The sequence below is a fragment of the Xyrauchen texanus genome, chromosome 32 (genome assembly GCF_025860055.1).
Source record: "Xyrauchen texanus isolate HMW12.3.18 chromosome 32, RBS_HiC_50CHRs, whole genome shotgun sequence".
Lineage (NCBI taxonomy): Eukaryota > Metazoa > Chordata > Actinopteri > Cypriniformes > Catostomidae > Xyrauchen > Xyrauchen texanus.
This window is the reverse complement of record NC_068307.1, coordinates 8919019-8945438: the sequence shown is the minus strand read 5'-3', so window position 1 is coordinate 8945438 and position 26420 is coordinate 8919019. Positions and strand designations below refer to the sequence as shown.

Here is a 26420-nt window from a genome sequence, read left to right as displayed (position 1 = left end):
GCTTCTCTATCAGCGGCTCGTTTTCTCCACTTGCCATTTTCAACTACACACAGTGCTTGAAGAACAGGTCATCAAGTTGAACTACGTAAAACACAGGCATATATATACATACTGTATATTAGGGCTGGGCGATAGGACGATGTAATCAGATATCGACGATGTCTTACAAAGATGTAATGACAAAGAACATTACATTTATTCACACATTTCCCTTGGACAAATATAAGTTTAAATGTATGTACATTATTATGTTCCCATCTATTTACTTATTCCTGTGATTGATTGTGTCTTATTGGACAACATAATTACGGCCATCTTTTCATTCAGTCTTCATCTTCAGTCTATATTACCACCCTTCACTCTTATCTCTTCCTCTCTCTGTGCGTCCTTTGCACAGCAGTGTCTGTTACTGCATTAGTGCTGAGCTAATTAATGTATGCGAATCTGCATTACCTGACAAAAAGCTGAGAGAGCAGATACAGGCATGGCAATGAAACATTTCAACAATCCCAGAGTCATGCAGCATAGATAAACTCATGCACAATATACAATGTATATTACACATATCATACTTCTTGTCTGTGTTTGTGATTTTTAACTCTTGTACATATCAGTGATAAAGTCGAAGCTTGCGACAAAGATATAATAGTTCCCCTAAAAATGATCTCATAATTTATTCATCCTCATGCCATCCCAGATGTATATGACTTTTAGAAGAATATCTCAACTCTGTAGGTCCATACAATGCAAGTGAATGGGGTCCAAAACTTTGAAGCTCCAAAAAGCATTCCATACGACTCCCGTGGTTTAATCCATGTCTTCTGAAGCGATCTAATCCATTTTGGGTGAGAACAGACTAAAATGTAACTTCTGTAACTTCATTGTACATCTTAACAGCTGCAGTCTCATTGGCGATCATGATTTCAAGCTTGATTACACTTCCTAGCGTCATCATGCATCAAGCATTTGGAAGTGTAATCAAGCTTGAAATCATAATCTTGCCTAGAGACTGCAATGGCAAGATGTAAAGTGAAAGAGGAGTTACATTTTGGTCTGTTCTCACCCAAAACCAATTAGACCGATTGACATACTTTACTTGTCGGTTATTGCATGTCAAATTAAGCAAAACGATTGAGACTGAATTCTCCTTTATTCTATATCTGCAGTCATTATGCCTATAGCGCAGGACAAGCGGGTTTCAATGGGCTTGAATGGTGACCTATTCTTCTCCAATGTTTTGGCGAAGGACGCCAACACAGACTACAGCTGCAACGCTCGGTTCGAGTTCACACACACCATTCAGCAGAAGAACCCTTTCACCCTTAAAGTGCAAACAAGTGAGTGGAGATTTCTTATGAATCAGGGTATTTTTTTTTCATTGTCATCTTTAGTATGATGTACCTCTGAGCTATTGCTGAGCTGCAGTGCAAGGTGAATGTGAATATTACCATCTAGTGGTGAGGAGGTAAAACTGCAGTATGCCAGAGGACATTCATATATTGTCTTTTTGCATTTTATTTGCAGGATGTTTTTCCCCTTTAATCCATACAAATGATTGGTTTCTGTTTGGTTATTGATCACAGGTTTACCAAAGTCAAGTGTTTATTTTGTGATACTTTCATCAAGACCCCAAAGGGATTCATTTTATCTAATCAACTTTCATCATGTCTGTTATGATTTGAGGGACCATCCCCCTTCTGCCTTTACAGACTGTCTTTGTTTCAGGGCATCCATATAGCAGATTACCAAGACCAGCCATGTAGTTAAAAACATTATGAACTTTTAACTGCATTATCATCCTAATTGCAATTCAGTGCATTTGATGTTTCCTGTATTGGTGTTTGTGTTGATAAAATGCAACTTTATTCGCAGAGGAGCCTTATAATGACACCTTTCTCAACTCCACTGACCTGTATGGTGGTGAGTTCCACACACAGCTAGTCTATTGTCTGTGCGCTTCGGTAAAAAACACTTTAACCGAGCTAGTGCTTCTGTTTCTAACCACACACACCTGAGGAAATGCATTACCTGTGTGTTGGATATATAATACACTAGCAATGACATTGGCTTAACATAGCATTTATAGACAGTAGAACTTATCACTCAGTGCTTAAGTTACTTTGTGTGCTTTTTTTAATAAGATGACTTGGGATAAAATAAGAAACAAGTCCTATTGCTAATTTTTTTTTTTCATAGTTTAATCACAAGCTGAAACACATTTCAGCCTTGGTTGTGTTCTGAGGGACCAATAGTCAAATTTTCTTTGGTAATTGCTTTAATTATCCTAATCACCTAGCTCGTTAGAGATATGATACTGAAAGTAAGAGGATAGGCTGGACGTAAAAAGCTACCTCTCTGTGTTCATTAATATTTCAGCAACTCTAATCCAATGATAACCATATGCAAATCCTTACATATATCAAAGGGTGTGGCTTAAGGGTGGTAGTGGATATGAAGAAAATGGGGGATTCTCATGAAGCCTGTTAAGAAAATGTCATCTCAGAAAAATAAATAAATGATATATATATATATATATATATATATATATATATATATATATATATATGTATATGTGTGTGTGTGTGTGTGTGTGTGTGTGTGTGTGTGTCTGTAAAGACTGTAATTTTGTTTTTCATAAATTAAATTAAAAACATTACTATACAGCTAATACTACCATGCTGTATCGATACTAAATATAAAAAAAGGAAAGTGAAACTTTATCATTTTAAATAATAGATCTTTTTTTTCTGCTTTGAGTTTTAAAAAAATAAACAAACTTGAAATAATGTTCATTTATATAGGCTTCATGAGATTCACCTACAGTATATATCCATCCATAAAATATCGTAAAGATCAGGGTTCTTTGTAATACACAACCTTTGTGGGGCTATCTTGATTCTTGACATAAAGTAGTTCCATAATCTCCATCAGAGCATTGTGATGTCCCACTGACAGGAAACTGGCACCACTGTCACCACAGACACACGTGACACTGGCGTGGAACATGTGTTTCTGGCAGCTTCATGGTCTAATCTCCCATGCATTCTCCTCCCACTTAATGTGACCAACAAAGGCTGCTGTCACTCCCTCTACACAAGCACTGCTCACAATTCTAATAGCTGCAGGCAAAGCTAATCTTACTGCTAGATATACATTACAATAGGGATTAATACTGCCATGCTCATCAAGTCTTCCTCAGGGAGACAGTTGTCTGTGTCTGCACATAAAAAGAGGTTTATGTCCACAACTAACCATCTGTCTGTTGTCACAGTTATGTGATTCTTCTTTTATGCTTATGTTATATATATGAATTTCAAATGATTTTACAATAATAACGATGGAGTTCGTTTGACATGTATTTTTTTTTATTTGTTTAAAATAAATTGCTGTATATGTCCAGACCTTTTTTGTTGTTGTTGAAACAAATGTACTTCTTTCACTGGAAATGCAGCATTTCATAAATTTTATTGCCTTTTCAATAAAAAAATACTAGAAAGAAGTCAAAATATTTCCTGTATTTGCCCTGTTAGAAACCAAATAGTTGTCTTACTGTAATACAAATTAGTGGTGATTAATCAAGACTATGTATTAATCAAATAAATAACATATTGTGTATGTGACCATTGAAACTAACAACATGGCTATGCTGGTCCACCAGCTAGATCAGCACTAACCAACATAAACCAGCTAGATCTAGGTTAGGCTGGTCTTTACAGCTGAGAGAGCAACGATTCTTAATCAATGTTCACTCTCAGAAAAAAGGTACTGTTTAAGTTACAAGGCCATCTCTGTGGTACACTTGTTTTGGATATTTGTATCCTTAAAGATACAAAAAAGTACTTTTTTTGTTCTCAGAGGAACAAAACATATGAACGTACCTTTAAAAGTTACACAATATGTCCTTAGGGTACAAGTGTGTACCCAACATTTTTTTATATTTGAACTAGAGGTACAGAAAAGATCCCCCTGAGGGTTCCGCCCAAATGACAGCCATTTTTCCTGAGAGTGTTTGTAAGGGTGCTTTCACACTAGCACTTTTGGTGTTTTGGATAATGTGAACACTGTTTTGAACTGCATCCTGGTCCATTGAAAAAGTTGGTCTGGGGTATGGTCTATTTGAACTCTGGTACGGTTCGCTGCTGATATGAACGTAATTGTACCAAATTGGAAGTGAACCGCTTGTGATGACGTATAATTTGAGTCTTTGCAGGCTCACGATCACAATTATTGAGGTATAATCATTTCTCATACCTGCTTGTCTCCAAATAAATCCCCTTTATAGAGCAGCTCACATGCTTCACATCTCTTGCAACGCATCTACAGGCTCGTGGAAGACAGACAATAATATTCATTACACAATTGCAAATTCAATACATCCACGGGAGACAAACACATGTGTCGTTCTGTGCATGGCAAGTTTTCATGCTAAATCTAAAGAGACAAACCTTAATACTTAACACAGGGACGTCTTCTCGAGTGGTTACCTAGTTACAGTGGTACACAGCTGCCACTTGTACTCACGTTGATGATGTAATCGGACTGTAGTTTGGACCCAAATAATATGATGTGAACGGAGACCAGCGGGAGGGGGAGGAAATGAACTTGGGTTTGGTCCAAGCAATCGAACCAAGTGTGAAAGCACCCTAAAAGTTGTATGTAGTAGTTTCTAACATAAAGGATGTCTTTCTCAGAGCATGTTGCTAAGTGTGTCCTTTCTTTTCACAGCACGTAATGTGCCAGAAACCCAGCCTAGCTTTCTGTCTCCAAAGGCGTCATCTAGCTCCAAGATGGTCCTACGAGGAGAGCAGCTTCTTCTGGAGTGTATAGCAGCTGGAGTGTGAGTGTCGACAAAAAAACACAACATTCTTCAGCATTAGTTTGTGATTACATGTTATTTGCTAATTTAATCAAATCAAATCATTAACAACATACAATTTTGCCTTTCTTTCCTTTTTATCTACTCACCCAGCCCAACACCTACCATTAAGTGGTTTAAAAGAGGAGGAGACCTGCCATTACAAAAAGTCAAGCTTGAAAACTTTAATAAGACATTACACATCCACAATGTATCCGAAGAAGACTCTGGTGGCTACATCTGCTTGGCCAGCAACAAGATCGGGAGTATTCGCCACTCGGTTGAAGTTCAGGTCAAAGGTGAGCCATAGGGGCGATTAAGGTGTATTGTTGATGAGATTGTAGATGTACTGTTTTTTGGTCTTACTTTTACTTCTTCCTTATTTCTGTGTACAGCTGCTCCTTATTGGCTAGATAAGCCCACCAATCTGGTGCTTGCTCCTGAAGAGAGTGGACGATTAGTGTGTCGTGCCAGTGGGAACCCTAAACCCACTATCCAATGGCTGGTAAATGGGGAACCTATAGAGAGTGAGTCAGTGGATTCCTTGTTGTAGAATTAGTGTTGCACGGTATACAGGTGCTACGGTGCTACCACAGAACTCAAGCTTTAAAATACCACAGTATTTTTCAAATGGTAGTATTGTAATAGAGCAAAGACCTCCTTCAGTTTTCTGTGAAATTAAAGAGTCACTGGAATGCGTCACATCCACATTAATCCGTTTAAGTTTGAAACCTCTAGGTTTTCTGTTTCCTAACACCCTGTCTACACTGGGCACCTGCTTCAAGTAGGGTAGCACCTTACAGTAAGCACAGTTCTATTGCTGATGCCCCGCAGAGCTATTCCAGTTACTTTATCATCGCATCCGTCTGAATTAAAATAAATGTACTATACTTATCATACCTTAGAATCTTTTTTATCATGAATTTAGTTTGTTACATATTTAAATAATTCTTACTGCAACATCAAAGCCAGCTTGTGATGTTTTTGGTCTCTTGTCTACTTATTTACATTATATATTTTGTCTAACCACATGTTTACACAGCTTTAGCAACAATAACATTACTATAATAATTATATAATAAGTAAATGTTTAAATTGAAGGTTGAAAAGAAAGGTTATTTTCCTCTTGCTGAAGACTTCTCGAGCTCACAGCTGATTAATCCATGCTTTCTGTACATCATTTAGAATATTAATTTCGACTTGTGCAGTGAAGCCTCAAGCCGTTTTAGTGCATCGCGTCAAGACAGGGTGTAACGTCATAATTTTCCAAAGTATGCGGTAATGGAAAGCCGTTTCAAAACTATCAGTTTTAATAATAATGGCCATGGCCTAATACAGAACTATACTATTTTTAAATAATAATAGTTATATATTTAATACAGTAACAATAATATTTTGGCGAAAAACAACAAGAATTAATACAAGAACAGAATAGACACTACATTCAGCCCATGCATCCAGCAATGTATCCAAACAACATGAGCGGTATTGTGATACTACTAAGTAACGTGATATTTTAGCTGCTATCCTAACGTAAGACCTTTTTAAGTTATCAAATCAGAACAGTGATGCATCCTTTTCTCTTCTCTTTGTGTAACTTTAGGTGAAGTGCCAAACCCAAACCAAAATGTTCTTGGTGACACCATAATGTTCAACTCAGTGCAGATTGGCAGCAGTGCTGTGTATCAGTGCAACGCCTCCAACGAGCATGGTTACCTATTGACCAATGCGTTTGTCAACATCCTGGGTAGGAAATAACCATCAGTCAATCAGAATTCATAATATTCAGACACAGGTTGTGAAATGTTGTTGCATCTTCATAGACATGGCTCCACGAATGCTAGGCTCAAAGAACCAGTTGATCAAAGTCATTGAAAACAACAGGACCTTCCTTGACTGTCCTTTCTTTGGTTCACCAATCCCTTCACTGCGCTGGTAAGCTTGTCTTTGATTTATTGACCATGATACAGGCAAATAGAATTTAATATAATTCATACTGTATATGCGTGTGTGTGCTCAGGTTTAAGAATGGCCTAGGCAGTGGTCTGGACGGTGGTCAGTACAAACTGTACCAGAATGGTACTTTGGAGATCGCACAGGCTCGGCCAGAAGACCAGGGCACATACACCTGTGTCGCAAGCAACATCCTGGGCCAGACAGAGAATCAGGTGCGCCTGGAGGTCAAAGGTACGACTCATACAATAATGCCTTGTAGTTTATTATTAAACATTAAAATCATACATGTCAAATTATACATTATGGTTGGGTGAAAATATTGCTTGTCCGATGCATTACGATCTTCATTTGAATGATCCCAATATTGATTCTTAAATCACAAGATCGATGCAAATAAACCACTTGCATATGACCAAATTTTGCGCTGTGTAACTGAAAACGCCAGTGATTTGCCACTGGCTGGTAAATGTTCCTATTTCACTCACCAGTGAAGAAGTTCAGCATCCAGATCCTTTCACTGCGTGAAAACTTTGAGAGTAAAAATGTGGTTTTACTTGTTCCGTGTAATGTGTGTCCATAGACGAGACCTAAGCAATCTATTTGTCATTGAATAATTTAAACAGTTAATCATAATCAAACATAGCACCATTGCCGAAATTCTTAAAGAGACGGTACTGTTTTAGCACTTGTACTGTATGTACTGTAAATACTTGCAAACAGTATGAATATGTATATAAACATGGCCAAAATGATGAAAAACTAATTGTAAAATGTACAGAAATGGTCAGAATGTACCAAGTTAGAAAGTCCCCTTTATAAAAAGGACAGCATTGGCTGAGAGAGAATTTATTTTATATTTAATAAAATGACATTATAACTGAAATATACCTAAATGAATTGGATTCTAATCCAATCTGAATCTAATCGAATCAGGAAATCTGTATCAATACGCCCTCATATTTGATATTTATGTGTGTTGTGCTTCATTCCAGAGCCTACAAGAATAGTGCGAGCCCCAGAGCATGTCACCAAACCCAGAGGAAGCACAGTTCGCTTTGTCTGTCAAGAAAAACATGATCCATCCCTCCATGCTACAGTCACATGGCTGAAAGATGATAAGCCTCTAAGCATCACCTGGATGTAATACAACATAACACTATACTTAATATTACAATAATTAAATCTATCATTATCATTATATACTGTTTTAAACTTTTTTCTTTTCTTTTTAAAGACCCAGTGAAATCATTGTTGAACAGTTGACACTGGGGCGAGAAATGATCCTTGTTTTTTAAATAGCCAATAGACCAAAGTGACATTGCCAAAGTATTGGTTTATAGCCTTTAGATTACATTAAAGATGTGAACCATGATTTGCTACTTGCAATTGCTAGCTGGTTGCAGGTGATTTTTGGGGAAAGGACATTTTAATTCTTGAGAGCATTTTACTGAGAAGAAATTTGAATGCATCCGTGAGTGAGTGCAAGATGAGTCATCAATATTTTTATGTCAGTTTTCCTAGAAAAGAAAGACTGTATATTTTAAAATTGTATATATATATTTTTGAAACTTTTAGGAGTACATTAGAATATAAATAGATAACCTCAAAGTTAAAAGACATGGAGTAATAGCTGAAAAATCCTGTATCTGATGTCTAATGTCTGTATGTTATAGGAGCCGGTTAAAAAAGGATGATCAATCCTTGATTATTACTAATATAAATCCAGAAGATGGGGGAACCTATACATGCACTTCCAAAACTGAAATAGATGAAGACTCTGCTTCAGCTCGCCTTACAGTTATAGGTACACACACACATACATACACTTACTATACAGTGATAAACTGCTTATAACAATGTTGTCAGTTCATGTTTGCTAATGGCTAGTTACTGACTTACTTCATAATAGTTACTAAATAGATATGGACATGTGGGTTAGTAACGTGACATATCAAGAGAATATTAAACTACCCTAAACTATTATTTTTCTTCTGTAACTTGTAGTTCTGTCTCTTTAACTTTTCAAATTAACACAACAATACTTTCTGTTATGAAAATGTAGCCCCTTAAATAGTTTTCTTGAAGATTAAAACTAAGGCATGGCTCCTGCTAATAACCCTAACACTTGCCCTTTGACCTTTTGACCTTTACATCGTAGAGGATGACATCTCATCTGCCTCAAATCGTAGTGCCTCTGCAGGTAACATATCTAACAGTTTTTCCTAATATCCAATGAAAGGAGCTAACAATCAAGATCTTTTTTATATTGTGATTGTTTACTTTTGAAATGAAGCAAGTGCTTGTTTAAGTTAACATGCCTGATTAGCTTGTTATCCTCCTACAGATCGACCCAACGCCCCTCAGGATCTTGAGCTATCTGACCCATCAGCTCGTAGTGTCAGACTCACCTGGGTGCCTGGGGATGAAAACAACAGCCCTGTTACACGTAAGACCAATTACACAAATTGATACTTGACCTTATTGAAACACCCGCCTTTAACACCCTACTTCCTACATTACTACAGATTTTCTAGTACAATTTGAAGAGGACAGGTGGGAGCCGGGGAAGTGGCAGAACCTGTCTACACATGATGGCAACCTAAACTCAGTTAACCTGCAGCTATCACCCTTTGTCAACTACCAGTTCAGAGTTATTGCAATCAATGCTGTGGGCCAGAGTCAACCCAGCCACCCCTCTGCACGCTATCAGACCAGTGGAGCTCGTAAGTAGTCAGTTAAATAGAATGCACAGCATAAGGATCAGAAATTATGGTATTAGAGATGGTTGGTTAAATATATATAAATATAGTTGTACATCATTCAATACTGAAAATTATCAATAAAACATTTTGTAATTAAAGATTGTGAATGTCGATTTAACGTGCTTATTCAGTGTGATTAAATGACACAATCATTAAAAGAACATTATAGGGGGACATTATAAGGAATTTTTTACTACCATTGGGGCAATTCAAGTTTGAGGACCACCTTTTTGTTTTTACGAGTCCAACTCAGCAGGGGGCAGTAAGTGCAACTCCAGCTGAACAGGCAACAAACCACACTTAGTGACAGCAGACATGTCAAGATGTCAATCGCAACCCTGAATTCAAGGGTTTCGAGAGATTTTCTTTTTAAAAAAAAATATTTTACCCAAATATGTGTGTGTGTGCTATGAGTTTTAATGCATATTTGAGTATCGTGACATTAGTTTAGCAAATTTTGGTGCTGTATTTCAGCTCCTGATGTTGTCCCAAGTAGTCTTAAAGGCTGGGGAAGTAAGAAAAACAATATGGAGATCACATGGCAGGTAAAAAGACCAGACACATGTTGTAAAACCAATCTTAAAAACCAGAGAGATGCTACTCCAAGCTGATGAATCTGTACACTACACAGGCCCTGCAGAACACCGAAAGGAATGGGCCAAACCTGCAATATGTGCTCTGCTGGAGAATGAAAGACACAGAGGATGAGTGGAACAACATAACCACCACCAAAGCGAAGCACGTTGTTCATTCTACAGACACCTATGTTCCTTATGAGATCAAAATACAAGCTGTGAATGACTTTGGACATGGTCCGGAGTCAAACATAGTCATTGGTTATTCTGGGGAAGACAGTAAGTACAAACATTTTAGATATGTGAAATACTTGATTCTGATTGGTCAGTCGCAGCACTCTGCGATCACATATTTTGATATAATGACTGTTAAAGTGTATAATTGACTGCTGTCCCATGCAACAGATTTCCTGCATGGTTGTTTTAATGTGTTCAATGGAATGAGGAGGCGGGATATGGCAGGAATGTTACTTTTTATTGATGCACCCAAAATAAAACACGTTTGCCTAAAGCGTAACGGTAAAGCTTCAACCTCTCAAGTAATAGACGGCAGTGGCCAACACAAAGACAGCTTCGAGTGTCTGTCTCACTCTCTCTCTACACTCTGAGGTCTTACCCCTTTTACTTCCCCCATCTCTCACTGCGAACACAGAAACGAGCAGTTACCAGCAGTTCATCTCATGTGACAACCCTTACCGCTTATTCTCTTTCCAGACGAACGCTCGACCATGCCCTCGCCTCCACAGTATTACTACTTTTATTGTCTCTTATTGCATTCCATTGTGTCTTTCTTCTCACATAATAAAGAAATACGCAATTAATCACTCCAACATAATAAGGAATTTTCCTACCAACAGCAACCTTCAAGTGCCACTTCCTTGTTTTTGCGTGTTTCAGCCAGTTGTGGCAGTAAGCACAGCTCCAGTTGTATAAGCAACGAGCAGCTGTACAGACAACTAACCAAATTCTGGTCAAAAATAGCTGGAGTCCAGGGGTCTCGAGTGGTTTTTTAAAGTTTCCAACTACATTTAACTTGACACACTGTCCTAAAAACGTGGCATTTATGGCTAGAGATGCTGAAAACCAGTTGAACGTGACCAGGGCTGGACTGGGATGTTACATGGCAACTGGCCCAAAACTTGTGGATGGGGGGGTGGGGGGGGGGAGGGGTGTTGATCCGAAAGTTGTCCAAAAGGGGTGTTCGCTGTCATTTTGCATTCTGCATAACACAGCGGCACATTTGAGCTTAACGCGGCCCATTCGGCACATTTTGCGGACGACCCACCGGCCGGCTTGGTTCTCCCAATGGCCAGTCTGCCCCTGATCGGCCCACTGGGAAAATGACCGGTATGCCAGATTACCAGTCCAGCCCTGAACGTGACAAAACCACAGCGAGACGCTCTAAACATGTGTACAGACAAATGCAAGAACGCATCCTGTGAGAACATCTCTTAAATCTACCTCGGATAGATTGATGAAATCAACTGCAAAATGGATTGCTGTGGACTGTAGCTGTAGGCCAGTGAAAGTCTTATGTTTACGATATGGAAAAAAAGTTTTAAGTTCACTCTTTTTATTGTCTTATCGATGCTTTACTTATCTGCCACAATAACGTCATGTCTTTTAACCTATTATCTAAATTATTATATTTCATATTAAATATTAAATTTATAATTATTTTGCTTATAAATTGAATTATCTTAATTTGGGGGCCTTTTTCTGCAAATATTAATATACGTGAATAATCTGATGAATTGCCATATCATGTAATTATTTGATTAGATTCAATTTGAATCGATTGACAGACATAATTTGGGCTAAAATCAATATTTTATGCCCTTTTATTCAAGTTTGTTATAGGCAGGATACAGTTAGCCCACCATTATCGCAAAATAAAAAATTTCAGGGTGATTCAAGACTTCTCTGATTAATTTATGGTCCTAATCACCCTGTCAGGATTATTTTGGGTTTATTTTCAGGTAATTATAAATGTTCACTCACATTAACCACATATTTTTATTATTAAAGTTATTAGGGGTTTAGCAGATTATCGTGGCACTATACATTGCGGTTAAAAAATGTGACGATGTGCATGGTGGAGATGGGATAGTTTTAAAATAGTTTTATTTCGTTTATTTATTTCTTTTTTTAGCATCTGTTCCATCCAATATGCGCGAAGGCTTAAGCCTACGAAACGTGGGCATCAAATGGAAATCGCTTCATTGCACAGAAGAAGCTCTAAAATATGATTGCACACTAGCTGCCACTGATGTTGCATGATGAGTTCTGCTGAAGCTGCAAATACTGTAAGTGAAACCAGGAGAGGGAGTGAGACGCGGCTTTCAGCGCGAGGATTGAATGCACGTTTGAAGCATGAGACTGATCTTCTCTGACTACGCAAGAGAAAATTATAGTTTACAGACGTTTAATGATGAGTGCCATATTAATCTACTATAACGCTGAATATAATCCTAATGTCAAATGTCATGCTTGATTTGATTTCATCAGTAAATTATTATTATTTAACTGGACAAGCATGCTCTTCCATTAAAAATTTATTTAAAAAAATAATATTTAGATGTAAATAGGGACCATATTATTTTGGAGAAATACAATTCTAATTTAAAATATTTTAAATGTAATCAGTGACAGTGTGTATGCAGCATACGTATCTTACATAATTCTGTATTTTCAGCAAGCAGAATTATATTTTAATTTGGTGTCTCCATTGCTTTTTAATTTTAGTCCCAGAAATGTACTCTGATGGATTATTTAGCACTTTTAAGAACAGTAATTTTAGCTACATTTTAAAGGAAAGGAACTGTTTTGCATTTGCATTTGTCTTTAATGTTATAATAAAATAAAATATAACTTTCAATCTTAACTTTTCTTGATTCAGACTTAGTTTAAAGAATCATGAACCAAACATAAACATGAGTTCAGTATCATGAACCAAATAAAATCATGAGATTAGTGAACCGCTACACCCCTAAAACTTACAGTATGCAGTTAAGCATTTTTACTGTTTTTATTGCACTGATACTATTTGTTTCATTCTCAGAACCATCCGCTGCACCGACAGCACTTAAAGTGTCGAAGATAAACAGCACAAAAGTAAATATTCACTGGACCCCTGTGGACCCCAGCACTGTGAATGGAGAGTTTAGGGAGTACAAGGTGTTTGGCCACATCTGCTACTTGTTCTACTTTTACAAAGCAACACTGACAACATTTACAAGGAATTGTTTCTGATCTGATAACAGAACCAACTAGCATAACTTTCATCACAATTTCAGTTGTACTACTGGCGGGAGGCCAGCCTGACAAAGGGCCAGAGAGTGAACAAGACAAAGCTGCATAAAGGTTTCTTCACAACGGCAGACCATCCATCTGGCATCCTGACTGAACTCTCTCCTTATAGCAAATACAAAATGTACATGGTGGTGGCTAATAGAGAATACGAGGGACCACAAAGCAACACTGTGGAGTTTTACACCAAGGAGGGAGGTAGGAGTCACCTTACCTTTGCGTGTGCTTTCCATCACGCAAAGTTTTCACCTGCTTTAGTGACTTTTAGAGTATTTTATTACTAATATTTGAATGTCTAGTTATGATTAGATGTCTAATATATGATACAGAGTATGAATAGCTTTCATAATCTCTTCATAGAGCCAGGGGCTCCAAAGTACTTCAAGATTCAGAGCCACACAGACGTGGTTCACCTGAAGTGGGACAAGCCTGTCGAGCCAAATGGTATCCTAATTGGATATACACTCCAGTACCACACAGGTGAGCACACCTTAAACCAAAGGAAATTTCAGGCACAAGCACAAACAGTGCCTGTAAATAGTAATTTGACACACTTAAGCCACACTTAACCACAGATGCCGTTGCAGTTTTGTAGATAACAAAATATCATACCAAGTGGCAGTTATTATAAACTTGGATCTAACTATCTTAAACCTTTCATTAGTGGAGGATTTCTGTTATTATTGTTTCTCAATTTTTCCAATCTGTTCTGCTCCAGTGAATGGGACTCAGGCGGGGGAGAGGAAGGTCGAGAGTTTTCCACCCAATGTGACGGAGTACAAAATGAATGTGCCTCACCGTTTCACACGCTACAAGTTCTACCTAGCAGCTCGCACGCAGGTTGGGGCAGGAGAGGTGTACGCTGTGGAGTCGCCACATTTTGCAAATGAAGGTTAGTGAACAGTCTTGTTCTGTGTATTGTTTGTGTGAACTGTTAGTGAATCTGAGAGCAGAATCGTTGGATGTTCTTGTCTGTGCTCCACCCTGTTGTTCTCTTTCCTTCTTAATCTCGCCTTTTAATACTTTCTGTTTCATTCACACTGTTTTTTTCCTGATGCTTTGTGTTTCCTGCAGGGGTATGAATCCACACCGCCACAAAAAAGAAAACGTATATATAGATTTAAAAGGATAGTTCACCCAAAAACATAAATTCTGTCATAATTTACTCACCCTCATGATGTTCCAATCCCCTATGACATTCTTTTCTCTGCGGAACACAAAAGGAGAAGATTAATGAGCATACAATATAAACTTATATAAGTTTATATTGTATGCTCCAGTATAAACCTACAGTGGCAGTTGATAGTGACTCACTTTAAAGAGTAAAAAAAGGTCCCAAAAGTATAATTTCATTCAACTCATGCGTTATATTCCAAGTCTTCTGAAGTGCTATGAGAGGAGCTTGTTCACAGTGGCATATGTCATCATGCGAGAACTTCCATTGTTTAGTGCTATTAACATCTTAAGCTTGCATGAAAACGTGTCACTGTGAACGACAAGATGTTCCCTGAAAAATTACTTCAAATCCATCGGATGCCTTCAGAAGACTTGGAATATTATGCAGGATTCACATAGACTACTTTTATTATACTTTTAGGTATTTATAAAAGCTTTAAAGTGAGGCATTATTTACTCCTGTTGTATTGAAAAGAGGGAGGAAGATTTTCATAAAAAAAATCTCCTTTTGTGTTCCGTATAATAAAGTCAGTCATACATGTTTGGAACACCATCAGAATACGTAAATTAGGATTGAATTTTCATTTTGGGTAACCTTTCCCTTTAAAGCTCTGTACCGTGAAATAAAGCCAAGACAGTGTGTACTTCTGTCTTTGTTGGCTGCACGCAAAACCAAATGGACTAATGTAGTCTGATTCATGAAAGAGTGACTCTATGAATCGGTTCTTTTGAATCGTTTGAAAAGACTCACTTTTTTTTCCTTTGAATCTGAAAAATCACTGACTGAACTCACTAGCAGTTATTAAATTCAAATCTGATTCACTTACTGAACCACATCTTGTTACTTCATTCATGTTTGACTCGAAATGAAGCAACAGTTTTGTGAAACTTAGTGTCATTTAAAAAAACTAGTATCAAAATCAGTATAATTGCTGACTGGTTGTTATATAACAATGTATAGATACACATTTGCATTAGTTTTTTTTGGTAATGAATGCTATTTTATATTTTAATATAATTGTTTAGAATTTTAAACAATTAAACTAATTTAAATCTTAAAAAAAGAAATGCTGCAAAAACAGAAGTCTGTAGGAAACACTTTGTGATGTTGTGCTTTGTGGTTTCTTTAACTCTGTCGGTTTCTCTCTTAACTTCTTGATTTCTTCTCGTATTGCTCTCACCTGTCTCCCCCACTTCTCCACCTGTCTTTCCTCTGGTGTCGACTGAAGGCACCCCAGATACTGACTCTACAGTTGTAGGTAATGGGGGAATGAACTGCCTGCCTGCCCGTCTATCTCTTGCCCTGCTTCAGTCTCTGTCTATCTTTCACTTTATCTCAAATTCCCAGTCTATACACTTTTTCCAGTATGCGACAATGCAGCTCAGTACTAAAACTCATGATCTCAATCGAGCTTCCTCAATTGAGCCTTACTTGGATAATTTTATCCATACTAGGATGTATTTGTTTACTTAAAGGCCAAGTGTGTCATTTCTGTAGCTCTAGCATCACCAAATGGTCAAACCAATGTTGCTGTGTCAGGCAGGTCGGGATTCTCAAACAAATAGAGCAATGTTTTGAACTTTTGATTGAGTGTTTTTGGAGAAAAATAACCTACCAAGGACTTACTTGATTCGCACTTCACCTTTAACACTTAACATTTCCACTGATGGAAAACACTAATGAAGTGTGCAGAGCTGCACTGTCTACTAATGTCTGTCCCTATCTGTCTCTCAGTTTTTCTGCTTGTCCATCTGCCTTCATCCATGTGTGCTTTCAGGGATGGGCTACACTCACTGCCTTTTTGTGAAGTCACTGAATCTGCTCTCTGTAGATGATTATAGATTTATCTCTCTGTGATGCTGGTAAAATTCCTTTATTATGTCTGAAGAACTACACAAATAAGGTTAAAGTAATGTGTAGCTCTTCTTTAAGGCAAATATTTACCTTTTTTTTTTTTTTACCCTTAATCCCTGATGGCACCTCACTACTTTAGCCTTGCCATCACTTCCTGCCAGATGCCTTGCTTGGCATGTCCAAGCATGATTTTCTCGTAATTTTGAAATGAACTCAGTTTTAACCACGTTGCTGTTATAGTCTAAGAAACAGGGACCTCTTGTGGGTGTGCCATGATACAGGCGTTAGGTAGAAGTGGACAAAACATTTATAATAATATAATATAATAATTTTTAAGAATATTCATAATTTTTAATTATGAATATTCACATTTCCTCACAGTAGAAAGCCTGCTCTATTTTTTTGGATCACTGAAAACTGGTCTCATCTTCCCATCATATTGCTTAGTGAGCTTTTCCTCTGAGATTGAAAGAAAAACAAGATTATTGCTTTTCATACCAAGCTGTGAAGAGAACCGTGCTTTTTACTGTTTATCACTAAGCCAAACCAATTTGTTTGTTTAGTTAATACTAAATTGTCACTGATTAAGCTTTTCATTAATAAATAATCAAAATGTATTTTTAAATTAAGACTAGATCAGATTGATAGATAGATAGATAGATAGATAGATAGATAGATAGATAGATAGATAGATAGATAGATAGATAGATAGATAGATAGATAGATAGATAGATAGATAGATAAAAAACTTAACATTTTTAACTAATTAAACACACTCATGCATCCATCAATCAAGCATTTGTGTTGATAAAACACACATTTAAATTTCCTTTTATTAGTATTTATTTATTTTTAATATTTTTTTGCTGGCTATATTGATGGCAGAATTTCATGAATACTGAATAAAGGGAATTTTGTAGTTAAGGACATCTGTTGCACCATTAGCTTGTTGAATCATGGCAATAGCTTGCATTGTCTTTCAGAGTTAAATTTAATGGGAAAAAATTATTTTTTTTTTTTTTTTGCTAGTCTTAATGGAATATTCTGGGTTCAATACAAGTTAAGCACATCAAATGCATTTGTGGCATAATGTTGATTACCACCAAAAAAAAACAAACTTCCTTTTATCCAAAAATATAGGTTACAGTCAGGCACTTACAATACATTTTTGCAGATAATAGCTGTGTCTCGTTTGGAAGGCTGCATGCTAGGTAGGATGCGTCCTTTGAAGGCTGCATTATACCGAGCGTACTCCTTTAAACAAGGGCAAGCGCTTTGAGTGAGAAGGGAATAAAAAAAAGTCCCTTTAGAGGGGAATGTATGAGGTACATTTTAAGAGAATTATAATTATGTAAAGAAAACATTTATTTTACAGCTGTACTTTTAATCTAATACTTTATTTTAATTATATATTAATATAATTATACATATTATATACTCTGCACCCATCTACTGAATTACTTCAACTTGGGAATGAACATTCCTTGTATTTAAACAACATATTTATGGGCAAATTGGCATCATTATTTTATTAGACATTTCTGTTGAAGCAAAGAATTGTGGGTTATGAGTGCCCACGAAGGATACACCTCATGCATCCTCCAAATTCCAGTGAAAGAAGGTCGCATTCAAAGTGTCCTACTCGCTTTTCTGAATCGAGACAGCTTCGATGACGAATGCAGCCGACAGATGCGACCTCCGGAGGGCGCATCCTTCCAAACGAGACACAGCCAATGACTGTTTTACTTCACTTTTTAAAAGAATAAACCTTGAATCAGCTTGCCACAAGTCACAAACCATTGCTTTCCCAAAGCACGCTGCTGCTTCTGCTTGTGCCACCTTCTTTGGTCAGAGATTTATTTTATTCCGTTTTGGTTGGACATAAACAGGTAAGAGTGCACCGATCTGTTTGTTGATTGGCTGGAAACTAGTGGTCGACCGATATGGGTTTTTTAATGGCCGATGCCAATATCCAGAGAGCAGGGTGGACGATGAACTGTTGACGAGTGGCTGATAGCATACGTGCTTTTAGAGGTAAATAAATGAGCGCTCGACAGGATACTGGATCTGTGTGAGGTTAGTTTATTACCTCTGATTAAATAAGATATTTGCATATTAGCAGATGCTATATATTATATTACTTTTAATGATAATTGTCTTGTTATCATTGGACAAGACATTTAACGTTACAGGGAACTGTTGAGGAGAGAGAGGGCGAATGAAACAGGCAAGCACTTTAACATTATGAGCTCAAATGCGTCTGCCTCAGCTTTGACTGTTATCGTAGTAACACGATGGCACGTAACAAACAAACGAACCGTGAACGGTCGTTTACATATCTCAGTCGCTTCACACCCAAGCATGTTATTTTCTGCCAAACGGGAAAATGTATCTGCCTCAACGATATATCGGTCGACCACTGCTGGAAACCACACCCCTGAGCTAAAGCTCCACTTGCACATTCATTATGTCCCTGTCTTGGTATGGCTCTCCAGGGCTCTCTGGCACATGGTCTGGCTGGCTTAATCCTTTGCAACAGTGTTGATTGCTCACATTTCATGTTTTGGATGTCTGTCTTGGAGAAACAAGTTGAGCGATTGTGAATTAGAGGTTTGAACTTGTTACTGGTACTCTGAAGTAACATTGTTTTCAAGGCAAATGCTTAGTAAGCAAAGATGCACAATAGTGACTTCTTTTCATTATTAAATACGTATCTTTAATAGTAAGAATTCTGTCCAGTATGTGTTCTAATGGATTTCCCCACATCTTCTCTTTTTGTATGTTAAAAGCTCTGTTTTGAAAATGTATTGTATATAAAGTCCTTGGAGATATTATTTTCTAATTTGAATCATTCCAGAGTTGTCATAATGTTAGCAGAGATTTGTGAATACTTTTGAATTTTGAAGTTTTATTTATGGGAATATAACGTTGCAAGCACATTGGTCTGTAGTGACCCCTTTTTTCCCCATGGTGGTGCTCAACTGCCAATTATAGAATACCCTCTATGCCAGCTTTTTTTATGTATTGAACTGTACATTAGTTGATGGTCATGCTCACAAAATTCTCTCTGGCTGTTGTAGCATTTCCATGGATCAGCAAAACAAACAATACCATTATTAAAAAATTATGGCTTCATTGACATGTAAATGCTTCTATTGGTTTGATAAGACATGAAACTTATTTATTATAAATATTATGTTTCACATAATATAAAAAAAAATAGTAGGCAGAATACAGTATATACTGTGCAGTAAGCAATAAGCAGTACATAAGTATTCAATTCTGAACACAGCCACACTCTTTAACTATATAAAGACTTAGAAAAAGGGAATTGTGGGAATTCCATGAACATACTCATTCTTCAGTCTTTTCTCGCATCTCTCAGCTCTTCTGTCTCTCTTGTACTTAACCCTGGGATCCTCCACCTAAACTTCTCTCTGTTCTCTTCCTCTCTCAGCGGTTAACTTTACAGATGCCTTGATGTTCGAAACCCCTCCTCCTCCCCCTCCCCTCTCCACCGCCCCAATCCCAACAATATTTGCCCCAGAACCAGCCACACCAGCCCCTACACTTGCTGCTCTACCCAAACCTACTACTACGACAACTACCACTACTACTACTACTACTACTACTACCACCACAACTACAACAGCTTCCACCACAATTCTTCCTGTTCGGCCTGTTGCTCCTAAAACAGTGGATTGGAAAATGCTGGGTACCTGTGTGTATTGGAATAGCTTAGTACACTGCAGCTTCGTAGATGAAATCAAAGTGTGTCCGTCTGTTCAGATTACATAATTTATTTATTTTTGACTCAGTTAGCGGCCCATGTAGGACAGGGGCATGATTGATGTTTTCCCTGTGCCCTCGCGGATGCAAAATACTCAGATTACACAGAATTAATATTGACGTCTGCTTTAAATTTGCCTGATATTTAGTTGCTTTAGAAAATGAAATGCATGATTTTGCACACTCAACTATGAGGGTAGTCTATAAGATGTTTAGTGTTACAAGTTGCAAACATTAGAAGAAATACATAAGAAGTTTAGAAGTAAAATCAAACAAATACGCAAATATTGCAAATGTTATGTAGCTGTGGTATTGAACTTTAAAGACCCCATGAAATGGCCTAGCAAGCCGTTTTCTTCTTGTGTTGGATGTATTTTCTATTGAAACAGGAAATTAGGGACATATTAAAGGGCAAAGGTCTTTTTTTTTTTTTAAATAGCCAATAGACTTATAGACGAAAGACGGAGATGGAAATTATTTTCTAAAAATAGTTTTGCATTCCCACGCAAAGTTTTTGTGTTCCCTTGCATTAGTTGCGTTTCCTCACAATAAGTTTGGGTTCCCTTGCAACAGCTTTATCTGTCCCTTATGAAATGTAACCACCATTTTATTACAGTAACTATTACTATTAACTATGGTTTCAATGTTGTAAAATATGGTTACTGTAGTAAAACCATGGTACATTTTTGATTAGTGTGGTTTTACTACAAATACCATAGTTGAACTATGGTACTGTAGTAGAACCATGGTTCATTTTCATAATAAAGCTATTGTGAGGGAACCCACAACAGTTGCAAGGGAACGCAAAGTTATTGCAAGGGAACACAAAACATATTGTGAGGGGACGCAAAGCTTTTTCAGAAAATATATTCCCTCCCTGTCCTGAAGAGGCTCTGAATGTAATTTATATAACAGCCATGAGAGATGCTCTTGAGAGCATTTCGTTGGACAATACTTTGTATACTCCCGAGTGTAAGATGAGTCATAAACATTTTGTAACTTTTTCCCGAAAGAACATTTTAAAGCGTAAATCTACAAGATTGTACTTCTGTCAACCTTTAAGGCCTGTATATGCTTTGTTTAACTTTCAATGTATACTCCGCGACTAAGAACGTGTTTGAAGCATGCACACTACGACTGCTTTGTGATATTCTTTCAGTACAGTCAATGGCAGGCCCATGAGCCGACGATGCGCACAGATGAAAATCTGGGCAGTGTGCGGACAGTTTTTGCTGGCTGTGCTGATGACGTATTTGCATCACGCATTCTGTGCGAGGAACGATCGGCAATGCAGACAACCGAAGTATACGTTGGCCTTTGGGAGTATACCAGCATATAGATATCCTTAAAGCTAATAGACATCAACTAAAAGATAGTAAAGTCAAATTTAGATTTCATGGGGACTTTAAGTTTAAGCATTCTGTATGTAACCTAGCCTAACCACAAAATATTCCAGTGTGCTCCTCTCCCACCTGTTCTACATAGCCCCGAATGTAAAGATCTGGAATCTGACCGTGGATGCTAACAATGACTATGCTAACGTCAGCTGGAAGCACAACTTCTCCGTTGACAGCAGCGAGTTTGTGCTAGAGTTCACACTGGACAGTAAGAGCCAGATAAACCTACAGAGAGCTTGTAAAGGGAACAAAGTAGATTTTGCTGAGCCTGCTGGAGACCCAAACCGTCCTCTCGTAATGTTTTTAATTTGGCCCAAATTTAAAGAACATCGAAATGAACATTACAGGGAGCTTACGTTTATTTAAAAGGGAGGTATTGTAAATGCTATTTCGAAATTGTGCAACGTTTATGAGATCTCCCTGCTATGATTCTCTGTAATGTTCTTTTTTCAAAGTATTTAAATATTTTGTTATCATAAATTGTATTTTAATCTACCATATTTAAGCACCTTATTGAAGCAGTTCTCATTTCTCCAGCATGTTACTCACTGATAGATGCTAATATCATGTCTAGGTGCAATATTGCTTGCTGCTTTGTGTCATCGTGCATGTTCCCTTTAGGAAGCTCTATTTCTCACTGGTGGCTTAGAACAGGGAGAGTGTCTATGAGGGGGAGAGACACCCTTAGACATAAACTAAGGCAGAAAACAACCAAGTTTTTTTTCTCTCAGTTAATTAGGCAGGTACATACGTCGATGCAGCTCGAAACGTCTATTTCTTTGCACTGGACCAATGTTTTGTTGTGCCCATGCATGTGCGAGCCGGTCACAGCATGGAAAGTTATGTAATGTTTACATGTAACAGTTTTTATCTACAGTGTATTATCCTATACAAAAGTCTCTCTCTCTCACTTTCTTTTGCTCTCGCTCTCTCTCTCTCTCTCTCTCTCTCTCTCTCTCTTGCTCTCGCTTGCTCCTTTGTCCTTGAGTTATCTTATCAGATGCGATTGCTCGCTCCACCCTTACCCCAGCCATTGGCTTTCCAGCAATGCTCTTTGTCTGGCTGCCTACTGCTGCTTGGCTCATAGTTCATATTGTCCACGATTGCCCCATCCCATATACTGAAGAGCCTGGCAAATCTGAATGATACCCCTTGCAATTGAGCTTCTGTTTTTTCTCTCTCTCTCGGGTGGAAATGTTTCAGGAAGAGAAGGATAAAGATAGGGTTAATTTTCCATACCCAATATCAAGGAATCCTGTACTTGCTACATATGACAGGGGGTTACAAAATGCATTTTTAGGACTTTCAAAGTTACTTAGTTACTTGAGAGATAAATATATTATGTTTAACAAATTAATTTTATACCACACTATACTATACTAGAGTTTCATCCTCAAAAATGATAAAATCCAATTCTTATGTTGTTACTTTCACTGAGGAATACAAAAAAATCGTGACTTTAATCGTGTTGTCTTTATAATATCAAAATTATTTGTTTTCTGTTATAGTGTAAATTGGTTTTTATACCAATTTTGAAAATAGATATATTTTATGAAGGGGATTATCATATTTTAGATACCTAATAATATTAAGTATTATTGATATTTACAAAATAATATTAATAGTAAGTAATATTAATCTGTAATTCAAGAAGTTTTAGGAAGTTTACATTTTTATATTGACAAACACATCTTTAGAACTAGATTTGCATTTTCTGAAGGAAATACCAGTGCTTGCAAGGCAGCAAAAGAATAGTGTTTAAGTTTTAGGTAAATTTGTGTTTCAGGCTTTGGCTCTGTGTAAATGAAATGCTGCATCAGAGCTGCTTTGCTGTTGTCATGACACTTGTTTTTCTTCTTGTTCACTGTCGACTGTGTGAGAGAATCAACACATAATGCAATGCCATTTTTGCAATGTAAAGATGGATATTGTGGTTAAAAAATGCAAGAAAGAAAAGGCAAATAAAAATTAAGTATCCAAATTTATGTAAGAAAGAAGACCAATAGGAATTCAGTATGCAAATAGTATGATGCTTTAATCAAACATAATACAACTGGACAACTTCAATTTCTCAAAAAGTAGAAAGTTTACAAAACCCAAAAATAAATAGCACACCCAATGCAGAAGTTATCTACTAAACATAGTCTCAATGGAGTATGTACATGAAGTTAACTTGCTGAATTAATGGCAGAAGTTTAATACATGGTGTTAGCTGTATAGATCAAACCCTAACCAGATTGTTAATATCAACAAGTACAGCCTTGCAAGTACTGTAATTTAAGCTACAGCTTAAAAACGAAACACTGAAAGCTTTTTAATTATTTATTTAGTCAGGTTACATTATGTAGCAATGCATGGATAATGTATATGAATTGTCTTAAATGGATAAAAAGGCCTTTTTCCAGCTTCAGCTTCACACGGATGCAGTGTCACCTTCAGAATTGCATTCTCAGATACTAAAATGCTTTGCAATGCATATTTTAAGATTAAATGGCTGCTTGTATGCTTGAATGCATAAATAGTCAAGTTTTTATATGTGGCATATTTAGATACCCATAAGTTGCATGGTACATGATGTTTGTGGGTTACTTATAAACATCATGGAACCTCTTTGGAACATCATGCGCTTTTGACAATGCACCAGGGTTTTTATCTCCACTCTTCAACTTCCTCAGAGATTAGATGTGGTCTCTGGTTAATTGAGGCAAGATGCATCTCCCTCAACTCTAGACTGGGGTTCATTATAGCAAATCCAATGTGAGATATTAAGCAGCAATTTAACATTAAAGCTTTTAACATGCATCACTGAAGCAAATTATGCCTCTAATACACTGGTGCCAGACCTTAATGTGTGCAGAGCAAAGATATTTTAGTTTAGTATGTTCTCATCCCTTAAAATATTATTTTCAGAAATTCGCTCTCAGTTTCATCATATACTCACCCTCATGTTTTTCCAAACCCTTTCCAAATTTTCTGATTCCCTCGGGAATGGATGTTAGCCTCAATCCCATTCACTTTCATTGCATGGAAGCATTGAAGGGAGGCTGAATCCAATAGCAGAAGCAATAACCGTTATTTATTGTAGATGCAGAGAAGGGGGAAACAAGACAAAAAACATAAATAATATGAAGGCTTCGATGGTGGTCTTCTGGAAGTGGATCTGGTTCAACCAGGGAGAACAATCAGAGACTTTAGGCTAGGAATGAGCGTGAGACGTGGAGAGGAATGTTCTGAAGCCGGCCACCTCCTGAGGTCTAAGAACAGAGGAATATTGCATATGCTGGCTGGCACACACACAGAGGAACAGAAGGGAACATTTGTAATCTCTAAATGAGAGATAAATCCACAGGGTTGACAGAGATAGCCGCCAGTAATAGGGAAATTCAATTACACAGAATTAAACCGTAGAGAAATAGTCCAACTGGATCTGTAATAGCGGTGAAACACAAACACTACAACTGCAACAATAAAGCAAACCCTCCCGGTACTCTCTCCGGGGCCATTACTCTCCGAAGCACTCTCAGTACTTCTGATTCGACCTCGCTGGACACAGTAGCCACCACTTGCTATAGAGGAATAACTCTGTCCAAAGAGCCAGCGTTCTCAGAAGTTTCAAAGAGTTGAGAGAGCACATCAATTTTTATGTTTTTGGACCCCGGTCGGTAGGAAATGGTGAAGTTAAATCTACCGATAAAGAGAGTCCAATGGTCATTCCAAACCAAAAACAGAATCTCTGTCCCCTCCAGCCAATGATGCCTCTCCTCCAAGGAATGCTTGACTGCCAACAACTCAAGATTGCCGGTATTGTAGTTCCGTTCCGCTGGGGTGAGACGGTGCAAAAAGAATGCACAGGGGTGGACCTCGTCATCCTCGGCCGAGCGCTGGGAGAGAACCACACCCATACCTAGACCTCCACCAAATATTGCTGGGAGGGATTGAGGACAATAAGAGTGAGAGCAGACGAAAGCCATAACTTAAGGGACTTGAATGCTAACTGAGCTGTCTCTGACCATATATATTGGGCTTTGGTAGAGGTCAGACCCGTAAGAGGGGTGGCTACCTGGCTATAATTTCATAGAAATGGGCAAACTCCAGTAATCTCTGTAGGGCCTTGCAAGAGTCCGGGGTTGGCCAATTGGTGACGACTCTCACCAGGATCCATGCACACGCCCCCGGGCGACAAGATGTACCCCAAGAACGGAACCGACTGTGCATGGAACATAAACGCTAGAAGCAAAACACACAAGCGCTTCAAAGGCTGACTAGAGTAGCAAGCAAAGAAAAAAAATTCAGCGAAGAGATGAAGGAAAGGAAGCAAATATATACACAAACAAACAGGTGACAACAATCAGACAAACGAGCCGACACTCTGTTTACCCGAATGGCAACACATGCTTGCCGCCACATGACAGATGTCAAACAGAAGGTAAACAAGCTGCATGGCGAGCTGTCAAAAACAGACACAAACACGGCAGACAAGGAAGAGAGACTAATCAATCCAAAACCCTGACAAAAAGATGCACTGAAAGTGAATGGCAATCGAGACCAACATTCTTCCTTACATTTCCTTTTGTTTTCTACTGAAGAAAATGTCACATGAGTTTGACGCAATATGAGGGTTAGTAAATGATCAGTTATGGATGTATCCCTTTACGAACGATCCTTCCTTGCTGAATATATATTCAGAATATATGAATATATTCACTTTCACATTGCCCTCTATCATAAATATGTGTATGAGGGATA

At 37.7% G+C, this 26420-nt stretch overlaps 1 protein-coding gene across 2 annotated transcripts in view; it reads left to right on the top strand.

Moving 5' to 3' along the window:
* The window catches only part of LOC127626151 (neurofascin-like), a 106296-nt gene that overhangs the window by 62050 nt on the left and 17826 nt on the right, over positions 1-26420 (top strand). For both annotated transcript variants that reach the window (XM_052101733.1, XM_052101734.1), the window contains exons 8-28: positions 1167-1337; positions 4726-4837; positions 4970-5154; positions 5251-5382; positions 6459-6602; positions 6679-6790; positions 6876-7042; positions 7804-7951; positions 8485-8615; positions 8970-9011; positions 9156-9257; positions 9337-9534; positions 10048-10118; positions 10205-10427; positions 13210-13325; positions 13445-13655; positions 13818-13937; positions 14176-14349; positions 15863-15892; positions 19946-20203; positions 21763-21882. In XM_052101733.1, the coding sequence (XP_051957693.1) occupies positions 1167-1337; positions 4726-4837; positions 4970-5154; positions 5251-5382; positions 6459-6602; positions 6679-6790; positions 6876-7042; positions 7804-7951; positions 8485-8615; positions 8970-9011; positions 9156-9257; positions 9337-9534; positions 10048-10118; positions 10205-10427; positions 13210-13325; positions 13445-13655; positions 13818-13937; positions 14176-14349; positions 15863-15892; positions 19946-20203; positions 21763-21882 (2967 nt within the window). The remainder of the gene's footprint in view (positions 1-1166; positions 1338-4725; positions 4838-4969; positions 5155-5250; positions 5383-6458; positions 6603-6678; positions 6791-6875; positions 7043-7803; positions 7952-8484; positions 8616-8969; positions 9012-9155; positions 9258-9336; positions 9535-10047; positions 10119-10204; positions 10428-13209; positions 13326-13444; positions 13656-13817; positions 13938-14175; positions 14350-15862; positions 15893-19945; positions 20204-21762; positions 21883-26420) is intronic.